General features: G+C 39.7%; 1 protein-coding gene and 1 long non-coding RNA gene across 7 annotated transcripts in view; one reads left to right on the top strand and one right to left on the bottom strand.

Moving 5' to 3' along the window:
• Positions 1-20214, top strand: part of SYNE2 (spectrin repeat containing nuclear envelope protein 2) — a 376660-nt gene that overhangs the window by 191011 nt on the left and 165435 nt on the right. For all 6 annotated transcript variants that reach the window (XM_028851601.2, XM_028851602.2, XM_028851605.2 and 3 more), the window contains exons 46-49: positions 5802-5957; positions 7373-7638; positions 9321-11424; positions 13618-13940. In XM_028851601.2, the coding sequence (XP_028707434.2) occupies positions 5802-5957; positions 7373-7638; positions 9321-11424; positions 13618-13940 (2849 nt within the window). The remainder of the gene's footprint in view (positions 1-5801; positions 5958-7372; positions 7639-9320; positions 11425-13617; positions 13941-20214) is intronic.
• LOC144330290 (uncharacterized) overlaps positions 601-20214 on the bottom strand; it is a 28937-nt gene continuing 9323 nt past the window's right edge. The window contains exon 2 of the long non-coding RNA XR_013396329.1: positions 601-1783. This is a non-coding gene — a long non-coding RNA (uncharacterized LOC144330290). The remainder of the gene's footprint in view (positions 1784-20214) is intronic.

Raw genomic sequence — 20214 nt, forward strand, 5'->3', positions numbered from 1 at the left:
ATAATCTGTTAACATGGATAAACCTCCAAACATACTGCTGAGTGGAATAAAACAAGTTATGACATGATACATCTATGATTCTATTTCAGTAAGAATTAAAAACACATAAAGCAATGTTATATGAATACTAACATGTGTAGTGAAAGTATACAAATGGTTGTATAGACTTTGGTGGCTGGTTCTGGAGAGGAAGAGATGAAAAGGAGTAGAGATTGGGCTTTAAATTTTTTTTTTTAATACAGAAAATTACATCAGTTTAAATCTGTGTGGTCAGTAATATGTGTCTGTTGATGATATGGTTTGGCTGTGTCCCCACCCAAATCTCATCCTGAATTGTAACTCCCACAATTCCCATGTGTCATGGGAGGAACCCGGTGGGAGGTAATTGAATTATGGGGGGCAGGTCTTTCCTGCGCTGTTTCATGATAGTGAATGAGTCTCATGAGATCTGATGGTTTTAAAAAATGGGAGTTTGCCTGCATAGCCTCTCTCTTTTTGCGTGCCACCATCCACATAAGATGTGACTAATGTTCCTCCTTGCCTTCCACCATGACTGTGAGGCTTCCCCAGCCATGTGGAGCTGTGAGTCCATTAAACCTCTTTCTTTTTTAAATTGCCCAGTCTTGGGTGTGTCTTTATCAGTACCCTGAAAACAAACTAATACCGTAAATTGGTACCAGTAATGTGGGGCATTGCTGAAAAGATACCTGAAAATTTGGAAGTGACTTAGGAACTGGGTAACAGGTAGAGGTTGGAACAGTTTGGAGGGCTCAGAAGAAGACAGGAAAATGTGGGAAAGTTTGGAACTTCCTAGAAACTTGTTGAATGACTTTGACCAAAAGCCTGATAGTGAAATGGAAATAAGGTCCAGGCTGAGGTAGTCTCAGATGGAGATGAGGAACTTGTTGGGAACTGGAGCAAAGGTGACTCATTATGTTTCAGCAAAGGGATTGGTGGCATTTTGTCCCTGCCCTAGAGATTTGTGGAACTTTGAACTTGAGAGAGATGATTTAGGGTATCTCGTGGAAGAAATTGCTAAGCAACAAAACATTCAAGAGGTGACTTGGGTGCTGTTAAAGGCATTCAGTTTTATAAAGGAAGCAGAGCATAAAAGTTAGGAAATTTTGCAGTCTGACAATATGATAGAAAACAAAAACCCATTTTCTGAGGAGAAATTCAAGCAGGCTGAAGAAATTTGCATAAGTAACAAGCTGAATGCTGATCCCCAAGACAACAGGAAAATGTCTCCAGGGCATGTCAGAGGTCTTCACGGCAGCCCCTCCCATCACAGGCCCAGAGGCCTATGGAAAAAAAAAAATGATTTTGTGGGCTGGGCCCAGAGTCCTTTTGCTGTATACCATCTAGGGACCATGTGCCCTGCGTCTCAGGTGCTCCAGCCTTGACTAAAAGGAGCCAAGGAACAGCTCGGGCTGTGGCTTCAGAGTGTGCAAGCCCCAAGCCTTGGCAGCTTCCACGTGGCGTTGAGCTTGTGGGTACACAGAAGTCAAGAATTGAGGTTTGCGAACCTCTGCCTAGATTTCTGAAGATGTATGGAAACACCTGGATGCCAAGACAGAAGTTTGCTGCAGGGGCGGGGCCCTCACAGAGAACCTCTGCTAGGGTAGTGCAGAAGGGAAATGTGGGATCGGAGCCCCCACACAGTGTCCCTACTGGGGCACCACCTAGTGGAGTGGTCTCACTGTTACCTAGCCTAGTGCAGTGACGCAATCATGGCTCACTGTAGCCTCAGCCTCTTGGGCTCAAGTGATCCTCCCACCTCAGCCTCCTGAGTAGCTGGGACTACAGACACATGCCACCACACTGAGCAAATGCCACTGTCCTCCGGACCCCAGGATGGTAGACCCACTGACAGCTTGCACTATTTGCCTGGAAAAGCTGCAGACACTCAATGCCAGCTTATGAAAGCAGGCGGGAAGGAGGCTGTACCCTGCAAAGCCACCGGTGCAGAGCTGCCCAAGACCATGGGAGCCCATCCCTTGCATCAGCATGACCTGGATATGAGACCTAGAGTCAAAGGAGATCATTTTGGTGTTTTAAAATTTGACTGCCCTGCTTAATTTCAGACTTGCATGGGCCTCGTAACTCCTTTGTTTTGGCCAATTCATCCCATTTGGAACAGCTGTATTTAACAAATACCTGTACCCACATTATATCTATGAAGTAACGAGCTTGCTTTTGATTTTACAGGCTCATAGGCAAAGGGACTTGCTTTGTCTCAACTGTGGACTTTTGGGTTAATGTTGAAATGAGTTAAGATTTTGGGGGACTGTTGGGAAGGCGTGATTGGTTTTGAAATGTGAGGACATGAGATTTGGGGGGGCCAGCGGCAATATGATGTGGTTTGGCTGTGTCCCCCACCCAAATCTCATCTTGAATTGTAAGCCCCACAATTCCCACGTGCTGTGGGAGGAACCTGGTGGGAGGTGATTGAATTATGGGGGTGGATCTTTCCTGTGCCGTTCTCGTGATAGTGAATGAGTCTCATGAGATCTGATTGTTTTAAAAAACGGGGGTTTGCCCACACAACCTCTCTCTTTTTGCCTGCTGCCATTCATGTAAGATGTGACTTACTCCTTGCCTTCCGCCATGATTGTGAGGCTTCCCCAGCCACATGGAACTGTAAGTCCAATGAAACCTCTTTCTTTTTTAAATTGCCCAGTCTCAGGTATGTCTTTACCAGCAGTGTGCAAATGGACTGATACAGTTATATTTTATTAAGGTTCATATGAAATATTTTACTTATTAAAATAAAACGTTTCAAATGAACGTGCAAAGTAAAATTAAAATGGAGGAAAGGGTGGTGAGCAAAGGACGCCTGGTAATGAAAGAATCGTTCCAGGAGCCTATCAGGACGTGGAGTCTGTGTTCTAACCTCTCTGTCACAAGCAAAGGACCTTTTACATTTGAAATATTAGTTCAAGGGATTCTGTTGGCTTTTCTGCCAAGTTAGAAACATGGCTTTGGGAGTTGGTAAACAATTGAACTTTTGGGGGTAATTTCAGGTTTTCGAGCATCCTTTTTCTGACTACTAAAGGCAGTTGTTAGAAATGTCACTTTTCTGTTGTGTAACCATAGTCCTCAGGTACTGGATCATCAGATAAGAGAGACTAAGGGCTCTGCAATCTTAGTAGATGAAGAATAACAGATAAAGTGTTCCTCAGGTCCAGTATCTAGGCTTTTAGTGCAGGTTCTCTGGGGCCCAGGATGTATTTCTAGGGGTCCTCTAGGAAATAGCAACCATCAGATAGAAAGGAAACAACTATCTAGCTCATAGGACTGGCTCATAGGCAGAAAGCACCTACTGGCCAGTGAAACCTGAGGTGTGGCACCTCTCTTCTCATAAACTTCCTGGATCTTTCCCCTGTGAGATGCTGCTGCCCTAGCTGTAGATTTTCACCACAGTGTCCCTCAATACCTTGTTGGAACCTGAGGAAATTTACAAAATTATTTCAGTAATTTGCAGCCTTTTAGAAGAAGTGACTTATGCTAAATGCCAATTAAGTACTTCAAAACCAGTAGCCCTGGACAATGGAATTCTCTTTCCAGTTAAAACTGGTGAAGCTCCTGACAATATTTGTTTTATTTAAATGAACTTTTAATTTTAGAATAGTTTTACAGTTACAGAGAAGTTGCAGAGATAATACAAAAAGTTCCTTTACACCCCTGCACCCACTTTCCCCTATCGTTAACATCTTACAATATATCCAGAGAGTATTTTTAAGACATCAATTTCTACCTTATTTGGGGATGTGGACATGTTTTATTCACAAATTTGATACCTCAAAGATTCTATGGACATGAAAGTATATAGCACAATTAAATGATTTTTCGTATATAAAGTAACCTGAAAATAAAAACGAGTGCCTTAGCAAAATTATGGACATCTTTTAAAATTACTGCCATGGTGCTTTGTACATCTCAGGGCTCCACAAACATTTATTGAAAGAATAAGCAAGTGAATGCAGATGCATTGTCTCTCTGTGTCCTACTGAGAACCTCAAGTTCTTAAAGCTTTCAGAAAAGGTCAAATTACCTCATATATAACTTGTTCTGCCTTACCTAGGTTTGAATTATTACTACTGATTGGCTTAAGACATAATTTATCCTTTCTTTTTTTTGAAATCAAAATGATTTTGAGACAGGGTCTCACTGTCACCCAATCTGGAGTGCAGTGGCGCAATCATGGCTCACTGTAGACTCAGCCTGCTGGGCACAAGTGATCCTCCCACCTCAGCCTCCTGAGTAGCGGGACTGCAGATGCGTGCCACCACGCTGAGCTAATTTTTGTATTTTTTTGTACAGATGGGGTTTCACCGTGTTGCCCATGGTGAACTCCTTGACTGGGATCAAGCAATCCGCCTACCTCGGCCTCCCAAAGTGCTGGAATTATAGGCATGAGCCACTGTGGCTGGCCAATTTATTCTTAATGATACAGAATTTTTCTCGGCCCCTTCACCAGACTCGTAAAAGGGGCGCCCCGTCTACTTGGTCCACTGTGCTCAACCCCTTGCAGGAGGGAGCATGTGAGCAAGCGAGCATAGGATCTGGCCAGCTGCTCTGGGTGCCAAGACAGGAACAAGCTCTGTGTGGGGCCTGTGGCCAGACCAGGCATGTCACCTTGAGGGGAACGCAGTGGCTCCTGGGTGAGGTGCCCACGATCCTGAAGCCCTAGAAAGGGGTATTACGGCGCTCCTTTAGTTCTGCTGTCTGCAGATGGTGGTGTGTTAGTAGCTCAGCTGGCCCCTTGCCTCGTCGTGTGGGGCAGCCGCCCTCCACCTGCAAAGGCAAAGGGCCGGTGTGACAGCCTTTCTGGGTACCCATGCTTGGTGGGTCCCAAGCTCTTGTCCAGCATCCAAGAAGAATGAGGTCACGTGGATGACTGAAAGATGGTGAAGGCCAAGAATTTTATTGAGCGATGAAAATGGCTCTCAGTGGAGAGGAGAGCTGAATGGGGGATGGGAAGGGCAGGTTGTCTTCCCTGAAGTCAGGTTGTCTCTCCCCTGAAGTCAGGCTATCTCCTCCTCTACCAACTGATTCTGGTGTCTTTATAAGCCCAGGATAGGGAGTGTGTGCTGATTGGTTTATAATTATGCGAAAAAGGTTAAAGCGAAGACTCCACTCAAAGGAAAGCATAACAGTGTAGAAAACCCATTAGGAAAGGGTAGGTATATGTAAAATAAGGGAAGGGTGGGGATCAATCAGAGGAAAGTGTGCCAAACAGGAGGACAAGTTTTCGGTTCGTCCTAGGAATTAACTTGTAGCTTGACTTTCAGGCTTTAAACTGTCTTTGGCATGGAGGCGGGGTTTCACTGGGGACTTGCCCCTATCTGTCTAGGCATTTGACTGCCTCCTGTCACTATAATTAATATCACAAATCCTTGGTGTTACCTCCATCTAGCCACTTATTTTAAACTACCAGTAGGTAACAACAAATGCCTATTATTTGCCCTGCTCACTGTATCCTGGTGAACACTAAAGCATACACTTTTGGGTTTTTTTTAAATATATTTTTTCTATCTTTAAGACTATAGATTTTGCTTCAATATACAATTGAGCAATGCTATATCCTGTACTACTTTATCACAAAAGGTTTCATCTTGGGGTAATACCAACATAGGCATTATTATATGGAAAAATCACATTTCATAGTGCCCAAATATACTTTTAAAGTCTATAAATCCAAGTAAACAGAAGAAACTGGAATGTTTTCATAGAGAAAAATAAACAGTATTTATTTGGAAAGTAGACTATTCAGCAATTAATCTTTTTATATATTTCAGGATTCAGCTGTGGAAGTGATTATGTCAAAACAACTTTCTCTCAATGCTCAAGAAAGCATGAAAAACACTGACGATGAGCAGAAAGTCAATGAGCTGCAAAATCAACCTTTAGAATTAGATATTATGTTAAGAAATGAACAATTAGAAGAGATAGAGGTATGGAAACATAAAAACACTGACAACATGATTGCATCATTTATCCAGTGCAATACAATATATTTTAATTGCCAAAAACTTGCTTGTACAGAGTGAAAAGTCTTATTTAACCTTTGCCTGATGATCAATTTGGTAACTATATAATTATGTACTAAGTAAGTTGTATAAATCTTTCCATTTAGAAAGTAGAAGAGTTTAATGAACATTAGTCTTCTTTCTGTTTCACAAAGTTCCTAAAAACTTAGTGACAAAATTTGGAGATTTTGACTTGCCATCATTCCTTTTCTTACAAGTATATATTCTTCTGATTTTGACAAATGTATTTTTCCTAACAATCAGTGCGATGAGGTTCCTCCACCTTTGTTTTTACATCTGTGTTTACATAGTTACGTTTATGTATTTATGGGCTTCCAGCTGTGTAATCTAAAAATCCAATACATGGCCATATTTTAAAAAGTGAAACTGCAGCCAGACTTGGTGGCTCATGTCTGTTATCCCAGCACTTTGGGAGGCTGAGGTCGGAGGATTGCCTGAGTCTAGGAGTTGGAGACCAGCCTGGGCAACATTGTGAGACCCCATCTCTATCAAAAAAATACAAAAATTATTTAGGCAAGATGGTGTGTGCCTGTAGTTTCAGCTACTCAGGAGGCTGAGACAGGAGGATCGCTTGAACCCAGGAGTTCAAGGTTGCAGTGAGGTGAGATTGTGGCACTGCATTCCAGCCTAGATGATGGAGCGAGATCCTGTCTCTAAAAAAAAAAAAAAAAGAAGCAGCAAACTATAAACAATCCATGCAATTAACACGCATCTAAAATAGGAAAGATGGGTGATGTATGTAAATAATAAAATTAAGATGAATCTCCCTTTAGATATTGCAGAACTCTTTAAGATAATAGAGTGATCTAATTTACATTAAATGTTGGACCAATGGTGAATTTTAGACTAGATTTTAACATGATTCTTGGGAAGAAAAACCTTTTAAATATTAGGGATATGGTGGTTCATGCCTGTCATCCCAGTCCTTTGGGAGGCTGAGCTAGGAAGACTGTTTGAGGCCAGGAGTTCAAGACCAGCCTGGGCAATATAGCAAGACTCTTGGCTCCACAAAAATAAAAATAAAAAAATTATCTGGGTGTGGTGACATGCACCTGTAGTCCTAGCTATGTGGGAGGGTGAGGTGGGAGACCTGAGCCCAGGAATTTTAGGTTACAGTGAGCTATGACTGCACCCTGCACTCCAGCCTGAGTGACAAAATAACAATAATTTTTAAAGGTTACAACTTTAGTTACCCTGTGTGCAAATGAGTTACCCTCTTCTTGAGATAGAGTGTGTTATCTCAAAGAGGAAAGAAGATGAATGAATTAATGCATAAATAAGTGAGTGTTTATTGACTGATCTGTTTGACTTATTTTTAGGAATTATATACCCAGTTGGAAGCAAAGAAAGCAGCCATTAAGCCACTGGAACAAATGGAATGTCTTAACAAAACAGAAACTGGGGCCTTGGTTCTTCACAATATAGGATATTCGGCACAGGACTTGGACAATTTGCTTCAGGCACTTATTACTTTAAAGAAAAACAAAGAAAGCCAATATTGTCTCCTCAGAGATTTTCAGGAACACCTCGCTGCAGTTGAATCCTCAGTGAAAGCCTTGTTGACAGACAAGGAAAGTCTAAAAGTGTAAGTGTAAGCATTTAGGACTTGTATTCTTTTTATTCAAGCACAACCATCTGCCACCTTGGACAGGCCCAGGGTTTTAAGAGTTTATTTTGTGAAAGGATATTATGATTTTAAAACCACAGTATGGAAATTTATTTCGTATGGATGCTGTCTTTGTTTGGGCTGCTGTAACAAAATACTGCAGACTAAGTGGCTTATAAAAAAGCAGAAAATCATTTCTCACTGCCTTGGAGGGTGGGAAGTCCAAGATCAAGGCAGCAGAAGATTCAGTGTCTGACGAGGGCCTGCCAGTTCACAGATGGCATGTCTTAGCTGTGTCCTCACATGGTAGCAAGAGCTGTGCAGCTCTCTGGAGTCTCTTTTATAAGGGCTCTACTCCTATTCATAAGGGCTCCACCCTGATGACCTAATCACTCCTTAAAGTTCCTAACTCTTAGTGCTATTACGTTGGTGATTAGGTTTCAAAATGTGAATTTTAAGGGATACACATTCAGACCATAGCAGAAGCCATTTGAGGAAACTGTGGGTTTCATGCAAAAAATTATTTAAATCATTGAATATGTTTTATAAAGTAATTGATGAAACAATTCATGCTATAAATATCTACAAAATAGATTTATGTTCTATGGAATTCAGTATTATTTTTGTCAAGAATTCTAAACTATGTGGGCAGGGGAGAGAAACATATGTAATTATTTAGTATCAGCATAATTAGTTAAATAGTTTGGTATATATTGAATATATATGTATTGGAATGGTTTCTTTTAAAATGTATGCACTCCTTTTGGCTTTGAAAATGATGGTAAATGGCATTAAATTTAGTCTTCATATGTAAATATTTTCTCATTATTAAAAAGTTTATTTTAGGCCAGATGTGGTTGGTCACACCTGTAATCCCAGCACTTTGGGAGGCTGAGGCAAGTGGATCACTTAAGGTCAGGAATTCGAGACCAGCTTGGCCAACATGGTGAAACCCTGTTTCTACTAAAAATACAAAAAAAATTAGCCAGGCACACACCCGTAATTCTAGCTACTCGGGAGGCTGAGGCAGGAGAATCTTTTGAACCTGGGAGGTTAGAGGTTGCAGTGAGCCGAGATCACACCACTGCATTCCAGCCTGGGTGACAGAGCGAGACTCTGTCTCAAAAAAAAAAAAAAAAGTTTAGTTTATACTTGCATTTAATTGGGGTTTACTTTCAGTAATAGCCCTTGAGGAAACAATTTTAGGTTAGCTTGATGATTACAGCTTTTTCTTCAGTATCTTTCCCTTTGTTGGAAAGATGACAAGGGAGTTGGATATTATGGTAATATCTCTCAGTCCTAGACTAACCTTTTTACAAGCACTTTACAGTTTACAGAATATTTTTATGTACATTTTTCCCTTCACTCTTCATTTTTTTCCTGTGGCTATTCATTTTTAGGATACTCATTTTCTTTTTTTTTTTTTTTTCACTCAAAGTAAAAGCCAAGATGCTCATTTTATAAGAGAGTTTTCTACACCAAGTGAAAGCCACAGTAAACAAGGTTCTGATTTTTATTTTAAGGATAGATCATTTTTACAGACAGCCTATTTTTTTCTGTGAATTTAGAGCAGAATTAATTTCTTCTAATGATATTTATCCATATTTTAATGTAGAATAAGCATTAAATATTAACAAGCTCTATTTTTATTCTTTTTCTAGAGGATCACTGGACAGTGTAACGTATCTGGACAAAATTAAAAAATTCATAGCATCCATAGAAAAAGAGAAAGATTCTTTAGGCAACTTGAAAATCAAATGGGAGAATTTATCAAACCATGTGACTGACATGGATAAGAAATTGTTAGAAAGCCAGATTAAGCAACTTGAACATGGTTGGGAACAAATGGAACAACAGATTCAAAAGAAGTATTCTCAGCAGGTAGTGGAATATGATGAATTTACAACCCTCATGAATAAGATACGGGACATTGAGATTTCTCTGCAACAGCAGCAGCAACATCTACACTTAAGGCTGAAGTCTCCAGAAGAACAGGCATTGAACCAAAGCATGATTGCCTTGACCACTGACCTCCAGGCTACCAAGCATGGATTTTCTGTTTTAAAGGGGCAAGCTGAACTTCAGATGAAGAGGATTTGGGGAGAAAAAGAAAAGAAGATTTTGGAGGATGGAATAAATAACTTGAAGAAACAATGGGAAACACTGGAGCCATTACACTTAGAAGCAGAAAATCAGATTAAGAAGTGTGACAAAAGGAACAAGATGAAAGAGACTATCTTATGGGCCAAGAATTTGTTGGGCGAACTTATTCCCTCCATTTCCCTTCTCCCAGATGACATTCTTTCACAGATCAGAAAGTGCAAAGTGACACATGATGGCATTCTAGCTAGGCAGCAGTCTGTGGAATCGTTGGCTGAAGAGGTCAAAGATAAGGTTCCTAGCCTTACAACCTATGAGGGCAGTGATTTAAATAATACCCTAGAGGACTTACGGAATCAATACCAAATGCTGGTTTTAAAATCAACTCAAAGATCACAGCAATTAGAATTTAAGTTGGAAGAAAGAAGCAATTTTTTTGCAATAATAAGGAAGTTGCAACTTATGGTTCAAGAAAGTGAAGCACTGATAATTCCCAGAGTGGAGACAACTGCCACGGAAGCTGAACTAAAACATCACCATGTTACTTTGGAGGCATCTCAGAAGGAATTGCAAGAAATTGACAGTGGAATCTCAACACATCTTCAGGAACTAACAAACATCTATGAGGAGCTTAATGTGTTTGAAAGATTATTTCTGGATGATCAGTTGAAAAACCTTAAGATTAGGACCAACAGAATACAAAGATTAATTCAGAATAAATGTAATGAAGTAGAACACAAGATAAAGTTTTGCAGAGAATTCCGTGAAAAAACGTCAGCGCTTCAGGAGGAGGTTGACAGTATACAGCACAATGAACTACTACTTAATCAAGAAGTAAATAAAGGTGTTAAAGAGGAGATCTATAATCTTAAAGACAGACTCACCGCTATTAAGTGTTGCATCTTACAGGTATTGAAACTTAAAAAAGTGTTTGACTATATTGGACTAAACTGGGATTTTTCACAACTTGACCAGTTACAAACCCAAGTATTTGAAAAAGAAAAGGAACTTGAAGAAAAAATTAAGCAGTTGGACACATTTGAGGAAGAACATGGCAAATATCAGGCATTACTAAGTAAAATGAGAGCTATTGATTTGCAAATTAAGAAAATGACTGAAGTAGTACTAAAAGCTCCTGATAGCTCTCCAGAAAGCAGATTGCTCAATGCCCAAATTTTAAGTCAGAGAATTGAGAAAGCCAAGTGTTTATGTGATGAGATAATAAAGAAATTAAATGAAAATAAGGTCTTTGATGACTCATTCAAAGAGAAAGAAATACTACAAATAAAGCTGAATGCTGAAGAAAATGATAAGTTATACAAAGTTCTCCAAAACATGGTATTAGAACTCTCACCAAAAGAATTGGATGAAAAGAATTTTCAGGACAAACTAGAAACTTCCTTACATGTTTTAAATCAGATAAAATCTCAATTACAGCAGCCTTTACTTATAAATTTGGAAATTAAACATATTCAAAATGAAAAGGACAATTGTGAAGCATTTCACGAGCAAGTTTGGACAGAAATGTGCAGTATTAAAGCTGTGACTGCTATTGATAAGCAAAGAGAAGAAGAAAAGTCTTCTGAAGCGAGTGATGTGGAGACAAAACTACGTGAGTTTGAAGATCTTCAGATGCAGCTTAACACAAGCATTGATTTGCGCACAGTAAGTTTTAAAAATTGGGCAGTTAGTGGCTGGGTGCGGGAGCTCACGCCTGTAATACCAGCATTTTGGGAGACCAACGCTGGCAGATCACTTGAGGCCAGGTAGAGACCAGCCTGGCCAACATGGCAAAACTGCATCTCTACTAAAAATACAAAAAAAAAACCCAAAAAATTAGCTGGGTATGGTGGCACATGCTTGTAATCCCAGCTACTCGGGAGGCTGAGGTACAAGAATCACTTGAACCAGGGTGGCGGAAGTGAGTCAAGATCGTGCCACTGCACTCCAGCCTGGGTGACCAAGTGAGACTCTGTCTCAAAAAAAATAAATAAGTAAAATAAAATAAAATTGGGCAGTTAGTGCATCTATTTTTATTTTGTGATTTTCTGTTTTGCTAATGTCTGTAGTTCTAAAGAAGCTATAGGTTCTACACGGAAATTCTCTACAGAAAGATAGCCATTTTCAAAAATTACAGTGAACTGGTTTGTAATCCTGACTCATACTGCATTTAAATGCAGTGCCTCCTAGTTTAGAAAAGGACAAATCTGACTCCTTTATTTCTGGTTTCCTCGTAGTCTCTCTTGAGCTCAGAGCATTTTTTAAAATTTGTTTTCTGTTTTGTTTTTAGAGGTAATAAGATATAATGGAAGAATTACAGTGTAGAGGGAAGAACACCAAATAATAACTAACATTTATGTAGAACTTACAGTGTTGGAGGCACTGTGCTAAAAATTTCATGTTGAATTTTCATAGCAACTCTGTGAGATGGGTGCTATTATTAGCCCCGTTTAAAAATAAGGAAATCGAAGTTTAGAAACATGAAGATTTTTCTTAGAGTCCTGAGAACAGTAACAGAACCGAGCAGGGAACATCACATTCAGGCTCATGGGCCAAATCCTTCCCACAGTGCCTGGTTTTTATAAATGAAGTTTTATTGGAATATAGCCATTTGTTTTTGTATTGAGTGTATTTGTTTTCATGCTATAGCAGCAGAGTTGAGTAAATTGTGATTATTTGCTCACCTGTGTTGGAAAGTGACTCCAGCACACTCCATTCCCTTCCTTTTGATAGAGAGGATATCTTAGGCATCATTGAAATTCACACTGTGCTGAATATAATGCCATACATAGTGTTTTCAGATTGATCACATTAAATTTATAGAAGGGGAAATTAACTCCCTTTTCTAATTTGAAGAGCTATTAAGAGATACTATATTTGGAATATTTTGATAGGTGTAAATGCTATGGAAATATGAAGTATTATGAACTTATATTCCTTAAATACTTTTGTAATAAATGAGTAATTTGAGTATTTCTCCACTTGAATTTTAATACAGTTTCAGGAAACAATGTGCACAAATCCCAAAAATAATAGGATTAGAACTGAACTGGACCTTTTTTTATTTCAACTATATTTGTTATTTCAATGAGATGACTGAAGTCTGGAGACATTCATTCAATGATGTAGCTAAACTAAAGTTAGTGGCAGAGAAATTAGTTTAAAAACTTAAAAGATCTGGAGATTTTGTTTTCTTTTCATTTGTTCACAAATACTGATTAAGGTTATATACATTAAACATAATTCATTGTTTTATTTAATTCATAGTCTAGTACAAGAGTTCCAAAGCAGGAAGATAAATTAATAGACATTGTTCTTGAGATGTTATTTTGAACTTAGATTATTTTTCTTATTAAATGTGAAAACAACTTTGATTTTGTTTTGTTTTGAGACGGAGTCTCGTTCTGTCCCCTAGGCTGGAGTGCAGTGACACTATCTTGGCTCACTGCAACCTCCGCCTCCTGGGTTCAAGCAATTCTCCTGCCTCAGCCTACTAAGTAGCTGGGACTACAGGCACGCGCCACCATGCCCAGCTAATTTTTGTATTTTTAGTAGAGATGGGGTTTCACCATATTGGCCAGGCTGGTCTTGAACTCCGGACCTCGTGATCCACCTGCCTTGGCCTCCCAAAGTGCTGGGATTATAGTTGTGAGCCACCACGCCCAGCCTGGAAACAACTTTTTTAATGCAATGTTATTCACTTAGAAATAATAGTGTAATATTGTCAAACTGTAAATATGTGAATGCTAACTCTTATGAGACTTAAAGACATATTATGAATGTACCACAAAAACTTAAGAATGAGAAATTCCAAAAGTTTGACAATTTTGTCACAGCATTTAATCTCCTATTCACTAGAATGTCTTGAATGATGCTTATGAAAATCTAACACGCTATAAAGGAGCAGTCACCAGGGCAGTGGAGAGCATCACTTCCCTCGAAGCCATCATTATACCCTACAGAGTAGATGTTGGTAATCCAGATGAATCTCCAGAAATGCCTCTTCGAAAACAAGAGGAATTGGAATCCACAATAGCACACATCCAGGACCTCACTGAGAAACTGGGAATGATATCCAGCCCTGAAGCCAAACTACAACTTCAGTGTACTTTACAGGAACTAGTTTCTAAGAACTCAGCAATGAAGGAAACTTTCAAAGCACGGAAAAATGAGGCAGAAAGGTAGGTCTTCTTCCAAAGGTAATCTTTAAGAACATAAGAGATCGTTTTAAGATATAATTAAACTATATTTTAATAGTTTTAAGAATATAAAATATAGGTTTTTTTCTCTATCATTAACACATACATTAGAGATAATTTGGAAAATATGGTAAAGTAGAAAAAAATTGCAATGTAAAGAAAGCTCTGGTAAATATTGTATTTCTTCTGTTTTTTTTTTTCTTATTTAATATTGGGTACATACAATAGAGTGCTTATAAAAGTATATGCATGGTATAAGTAATAATGATAAAACTAACATCTTTGTACCCAAAGGTACATTATTAATTTGAGTTCTCTTGTGTGCTCCTCTCTCTTCTCAGAAATAACCATCCTTCTCCCAAATTTTGTTTACCATTTTCCTGACTATTATTGTACTTTTTTTTTTTTTGAGACAAAATTTCGCTTTTGTTGCCCAGGCTGGAGTGCAATGGCACGATCTTGGCTCACTGCAACCTCCGCCTCCCGAGTTCAAGCAATTCTCCTGCCTCAGCCTCCCGAGTAGCTGGGATTACAGGCATACACCACCCATGTGTGGCTAATTTTTTGTATTTTTAGTAGAGATGGGATTTCTCCATGTTGGTCAGGCTGGTCTTGAACTCCCAGTTGTGCTTTTACTATGTGTTTGTGTGTCCTGTTTTCACAATTTCCAGCTAATACCTATTGTGTACATTCTTCTGTTACTTCTTTTTTTAATTTTTAATTTTTGTGAGTATATAGGTATATATATTTATGGCATATATGGAATATTTTGATACAGGTAATTGCTGTGTATTAATTGCATCAGGGTAGATGAGATATTCATCATTTCAAGCATTTATCTTTTGTGTTACAAACAATCCAACTGTACTCTTTTAGTTATTTTTAAATGTACGGTTAAATTATTATTGAATGTAGTCACTGTGTGGTGCTATCAATACTAGAGCTTATTCATTCTTTCTGTTATTTTGTACCCATTTACCATCTCCCTTCCACCTCCCCCACTACCCTTCCCAGCCTCTGGTAACCATCCTTGCTGCTCTCTGTGTTCACAAATTCAATTGTTTTGATTATTAGATCCCACAAATAAGTGGGAATATGTGATATTTGTCTTTCTGTGCCTTGCTTATTTCACTTAACATAATGACCTCCAGTTCCATTTATGTTGTTGCAAATAACAGGATCTCGGTTTTTTGGGTTTTTTTTAATGGCTAAATAGTACTCCTTTGTGTGTATATACCACATTTTCTTCATCCACTCATCTGTTGATGGACACTTGGGTTGCTTCCAAATCTTGACTATTGTGAATAATGCTGCACTAAACATGGGAGTACAGATATCTCTTCAATACACTGATTTCTTGTGGGTATATACACAGCAGTGGGATTCCAGGATCATATAGTAGCTCTATTTTTAGTTTTTTTGAGGCTCCTCCAAATAGTTCTCCATAGTGGTTGTACTGATTTGCATTACCACCAACAGCATATGAAGGTTCTCTTTTCTCCACATCCTTGCCAGCATTTATTATTGCCTGTCTTTTGGCTAAAAGCCATTGTAACTGGGTGAGATGATATCTCATTATAGTTTTGATTTACATTTCTCTGATGGTCAGTGATACTGAACACCTCCATATCTGTTTGCCATTTTTATGTCTTCTTTTGAGAAATGTCTATCCAGATCTTTTGCCCATTTTTTAATTGGATTATTACTTTTTTTCCTGTACAGTTATTTGAGCTCCTTATATATTCTGGTTATTAATCCCTTGTCACATGGGTAGTTTGCAAATATTTTCTCTCATTCTGTGGGTTGTCTCTTCACTTTGTTGATTATTTCCTTTGCTGTGCAAAAGCTTTTTAACTTGATGTTATCCTGTTTGTACATTTTTGCTTTGGTTGTCTGTGCCTGTGGAGTATTATTACTCAAGAAATCTTTGCCCATTCTGGTGTCCTAGAGAGTTTTTCCCAATGTTTTCCTTTAGTAGTTTCATAGGTCTTAGATTTAAGAATTTAATCCATTTTGATTTTAGTTTTGTATATGATGAGAGATAGGGGGTCTAGTTTCATTTTTCTAGTTGAAGATATAGATAGATAATCCAGTTTTCCCAGAACCATTTATTGATATCTTTCTATAGGTTTGGGAAGTTCTGTGTTATGATCTCTTTGAGTAAACTCTTTGAGTAAACTTTCAACCCATTATCTCTCCCTCTACCTCTTCTTTAAGGCTAATAACTCTTTTTTTCTCTTTTGAGACAGAGTCTCACTCTGTCACCCAAGCTGGAGTGCAATGGCACAGTCTTGGCTCATTGCAACCTCCCAGATTCAAGCAATTCTCATGCCTCAGCCTCCCAGGTAGCTGGGATTACAGGCACAAGCCACCACACTGGCTAATATTTTGTATTTTCAGTAGAGACAGGGTTTCCCCATGTCGGCCAGGCTGGTCTCGAACTCCTGACCTCAAGTAATCTGCCCTCCTCTGCCACCCAAAGTGTTGGGATTACAGGTGCGAGCCACTGTGTCCAGCCTAATAACTCTTAAAGGATTTACCTTTTGAGGCTATTTTCTAGATTTTGTAGGCATGCTTTATTTTTTTTCTATTCTTTTTTCTTTTATCTCCTCTGACTGTGTATTTTCAAATTGTCCTGTCTTCAAGCTTAGTAATTCTTTCTTCTGCTTGATCAATTCTGCTGGTAAGAGACTCTGATGCATTCCTCAGTATGTCCATTGCAGTTTTCAACCCTAGAATTTTGCTCGATTCTTTCTGATTATTTCAATCCCTTTGTTAAATTTATCTGATAGGATTTTGAATTCCTTCTCTGTTATCCTGAATTTCTTTGATTTTCCTCAAAACAGCTATTTTGAATTCTCTGTCTGAAAGGTCACATATTTCTCTCTCTGAAATTGGTTCCTGGTGCCTTATTTAGTTTGTTTGGTGAAGTCATTTTTTCATGGATGGTCTTGATGCTTGTGGATGTTTGTCAGTGTCTGGGTATTGAAGAGTCAGGTATTTATTTTAGTCACAATCTGGGGTTGTTTGTACTTGTCCTTCTTGGGCAGGTTTTCCAGGTATTCTAAGAGACTTGAGTGTTGCGATCTAAGTTTTTGGTCATGGTAGTCATATCTGCATTACGGGATACCCCCAGCCTAATAATGCTGTGGTTTTTGCAGAGTCGTAGAGCTACCATCTTGGTGGTCTTGTATAAGATCTGGAAGAATTCTCTGGATTAGGAGGCAGAGACTCTTATTGTTTTCCCTCACTTTCTCCCAAACAAACAGAATCTGTGTGCTGAGCTGCCTAGCGCTGGGGTAGAGGTGAAACAAGCACCCTTGTGGCAACCACTACAGGGAGCGCACTGGATCAGAGCTGAAATCAGCACAGCATCAGCACTGGGCCTTGCCCAAGGCCCTCTGTAAATAGTACCTGGCTATTGCCCATGTTTGCTCAAGGCCCTAGGGCTCTACAATCAACAGGTGATGAAGCCAGCCAGGCTTGTGTCCTTCCCTTAAGGGTGGCGAGTTGCCCCGCACCTAGGTGACTTCAGATATGCTGTCTGGGAGCCAGTGCCTGGAGTTGGAAACCTTAGGAATCTACCTGGTGCTGTGTGCTACTGTGGCTGAGCTGGCACTCAAGCCACAAGACAAAGTCCTTCACATCTTGTCTCCCCTTTCCCCATGTCTACCACCACTGCAGGCCCACAGAAAGTACTGCCAGGGTACTGCTCATGTTCACTAAAGGCTCAAGGGATCTTCAGTCGGCTTGTGAATGCTGCCAGGCCTGGGACTCACCGTTCAGGGCAGTGGGCTCTATCCTCTGGCCCAGGCTGGGTCCAGAGATACTGTCCAAGAGCTAATACCTAGACTCCAAGAGCTCACTTAGTACTCTTCCCCACTGTGGCTGAGCTGGTACCTAAGCTCAAGACAGTCTCCTTTACTCTTTCCTCTGCTTTCTCAAGCAGAAAGAGCCTCTCCTGGTAGCCACCACAGTTTGAAGGTGCTGAGTCCCACCTGAAGCCAGCATGTCTCAGTCTCACCCAAAGCCCACTGTGTGTACTACCTGGTTGCCACTGTTGATTATTCAGGGCCCTAGGGCTCTTTAGTCAGCAGGCAATGAATCCTGCCAGGACTGGGTCCTTCCCTTCAAGGAAGTGGGTTCCCTTCTGGCCCAGGGTGTGTCTGGAAATGTCATCTAGGAGCTAGGTCTTGGAATGGGGGCCTCATGACTCTGCCCAGTACCCAGTCCTACTTAGCTGGTATCCAAGTTGCAAGACAAAGTCCTCTTTACTCTTCCCTCTCCTCTCCTCAAGTAGAGAGAAGGAGTCTCTTTTGGAACTGTGAGCTGTGGTTCATGGGGTTGGAGGAGGGGTAATGCCAAGGACTCCCTTAACTTCCCTGGCTGGTGTCTCACTTGATCGCTTGCCCCAGCAAGTCCACTGGCTCTGATTGTAGCACAGCAGTAGGACTTACCTAGGAGTTGCAGTATTTGTGGTCTCGACAACCTTCCAAGTTTATTTAGGACCCCAGAGTACTTTAGGCCGAGGTGGCGAGGCTTGCTGCAATTCTAGTTTCAACCACTGGGATGGGCAGTTGCCCTCTGGCTAGGGCTAGTTTAAATGCTTCATGCTGGCTGAGTTCTGTCCTATGTTGGCAGCACTGCATTCTAATGCAAAGTCCCCCAGTTGCTGCACTTTCCCTCCCCCAAGCACACGGATTCTTTCTCCCTGCCATGCTACTGCTGCTGGGGTATGGGTGAGGAGTGGTATCAGCAATTCAAGACTACCTTTTTTATCCTCTTCCATGCCTCTTTCAGAGATATGAAGTTAAAACTAGGTACTATGATTGGTCACGTAATTTTTGTTTTTTATGAAGTTGCTTTTGTATGGAGATAGGTGTCAAATTTGGTGTTCCTGTGGGATGATGATAAGTAGAGGCTTCTATTCAGTCATCTTGCCCCTCCTGCATACCTCACTTCATTTTTTCAAACCCATCATTGCGACTGAGGTTTATTCATGTTCTTAGTAAAATTTATTTACTTAGCTATTGATGGACATTTGGATTGCTTCCAGTTTTTGCATTCAGAAACAGTACTACTTAGGAAAATTTTTAAGTGTAATAACTTCCCTTGGATAAATATCTAGGAGTGTGATCATTCAGAATAAGAGGTTATGGACATCTTAAATTTTTTTTTTTTTTTTTTTTTTGAGATGGAGTCTTGCTCTGTTGCCCAGGCTGGAGTGCAGTGGCACGATCTCAGCTCATTGCAACCTCTGCCTCCTAGGTTCAAGCGATTCTCCTGCTTCAACCTCCCAAATAGTTGGAACTACTGGCACGTGCCACCATGCCCAGCTAATTTTTGTATTTTTAGTAGAGAAGGGGTTTCACCATGTTGGCCAGGCTGGTCTCGAACTCCTGACCTCAAGTGATCGGCCCTCCTTGGCCTCCCAAAGTGCTGGGATTATCAGCATGTGCCACCACACCTGGCCTGACATCTTAAATTTTTAATGCCAAATGATTTTGCCAATTTCTACTCAAACCAGCAGCATATAAGTATTCCGGTTGTCCCATATCCTTGCCAACATTTGATATTGTGAGACTTAATTTTTGCCCATCTGATGAGTAAGAAGAGGTATTTCATCGTGGTTTTAATTTGCACTTCTGTTACTGCTAATTAGTTTGATCTCTTTTTTTGAATGTTTATTGGTCATTCATGTTTTCTCTTCCGTAAAATGCTTATTCAAGCCTTAACCCAATTTTATTGGTTGTTTTTTTCTTACTGATTTCTAGGAATTCTCTACTTTAGAGAGTGGTCCTTTCTAGTTATATGTATTACAAATATTCGTGCAGAGGGAGTTTTCTATTAGACACTCATCCTGGGATTGACTGCCAGCTTTATGGTCTGTCCCCCACCTTTCAGTAGGAATCAAAGAAAACTGAAACTCAGGTGCCCTCAAGGCAAAAAACTGGTCCTACAACTTTGCCTATTTCTGTTTATTTCCATTTTACAGTTTGACTCCCCAATTCCCTGTCAATTTATTCATGTGTTTTAAGAGTTGCTTTTTAAGAATAATTTGATACAGAGTTTTTAGTTACATTCAATGGAGGATTTAGCCTGTGTCTGTTTTTGTATGCATAATTTTATAGTGTTTTAAAATATATATGCTATATATATCACATATCCAGCTTTATTTTAAAATTTTGTAACAGTTCTTTTCTTGATTATAACAAATACTTTGTAAAAGTAATTGTAATTACTCTATAATATTGTA

Source organism: Macaca mulatta, chromosome 7 (assembly GCF_049350105.2).
Source record: "Macaca mulatta isolate MMU2019108-1 chromosome 7, T2T-MMU8v2.0, whole genome shotgun sequence".
In the NCBI taxonomy this organism is placed as follows: Eukaryota; Metazoa; Chordata; class Mammalia; order Primates; family Cercopithecidae; genus Macaca; species Macaca mulatta.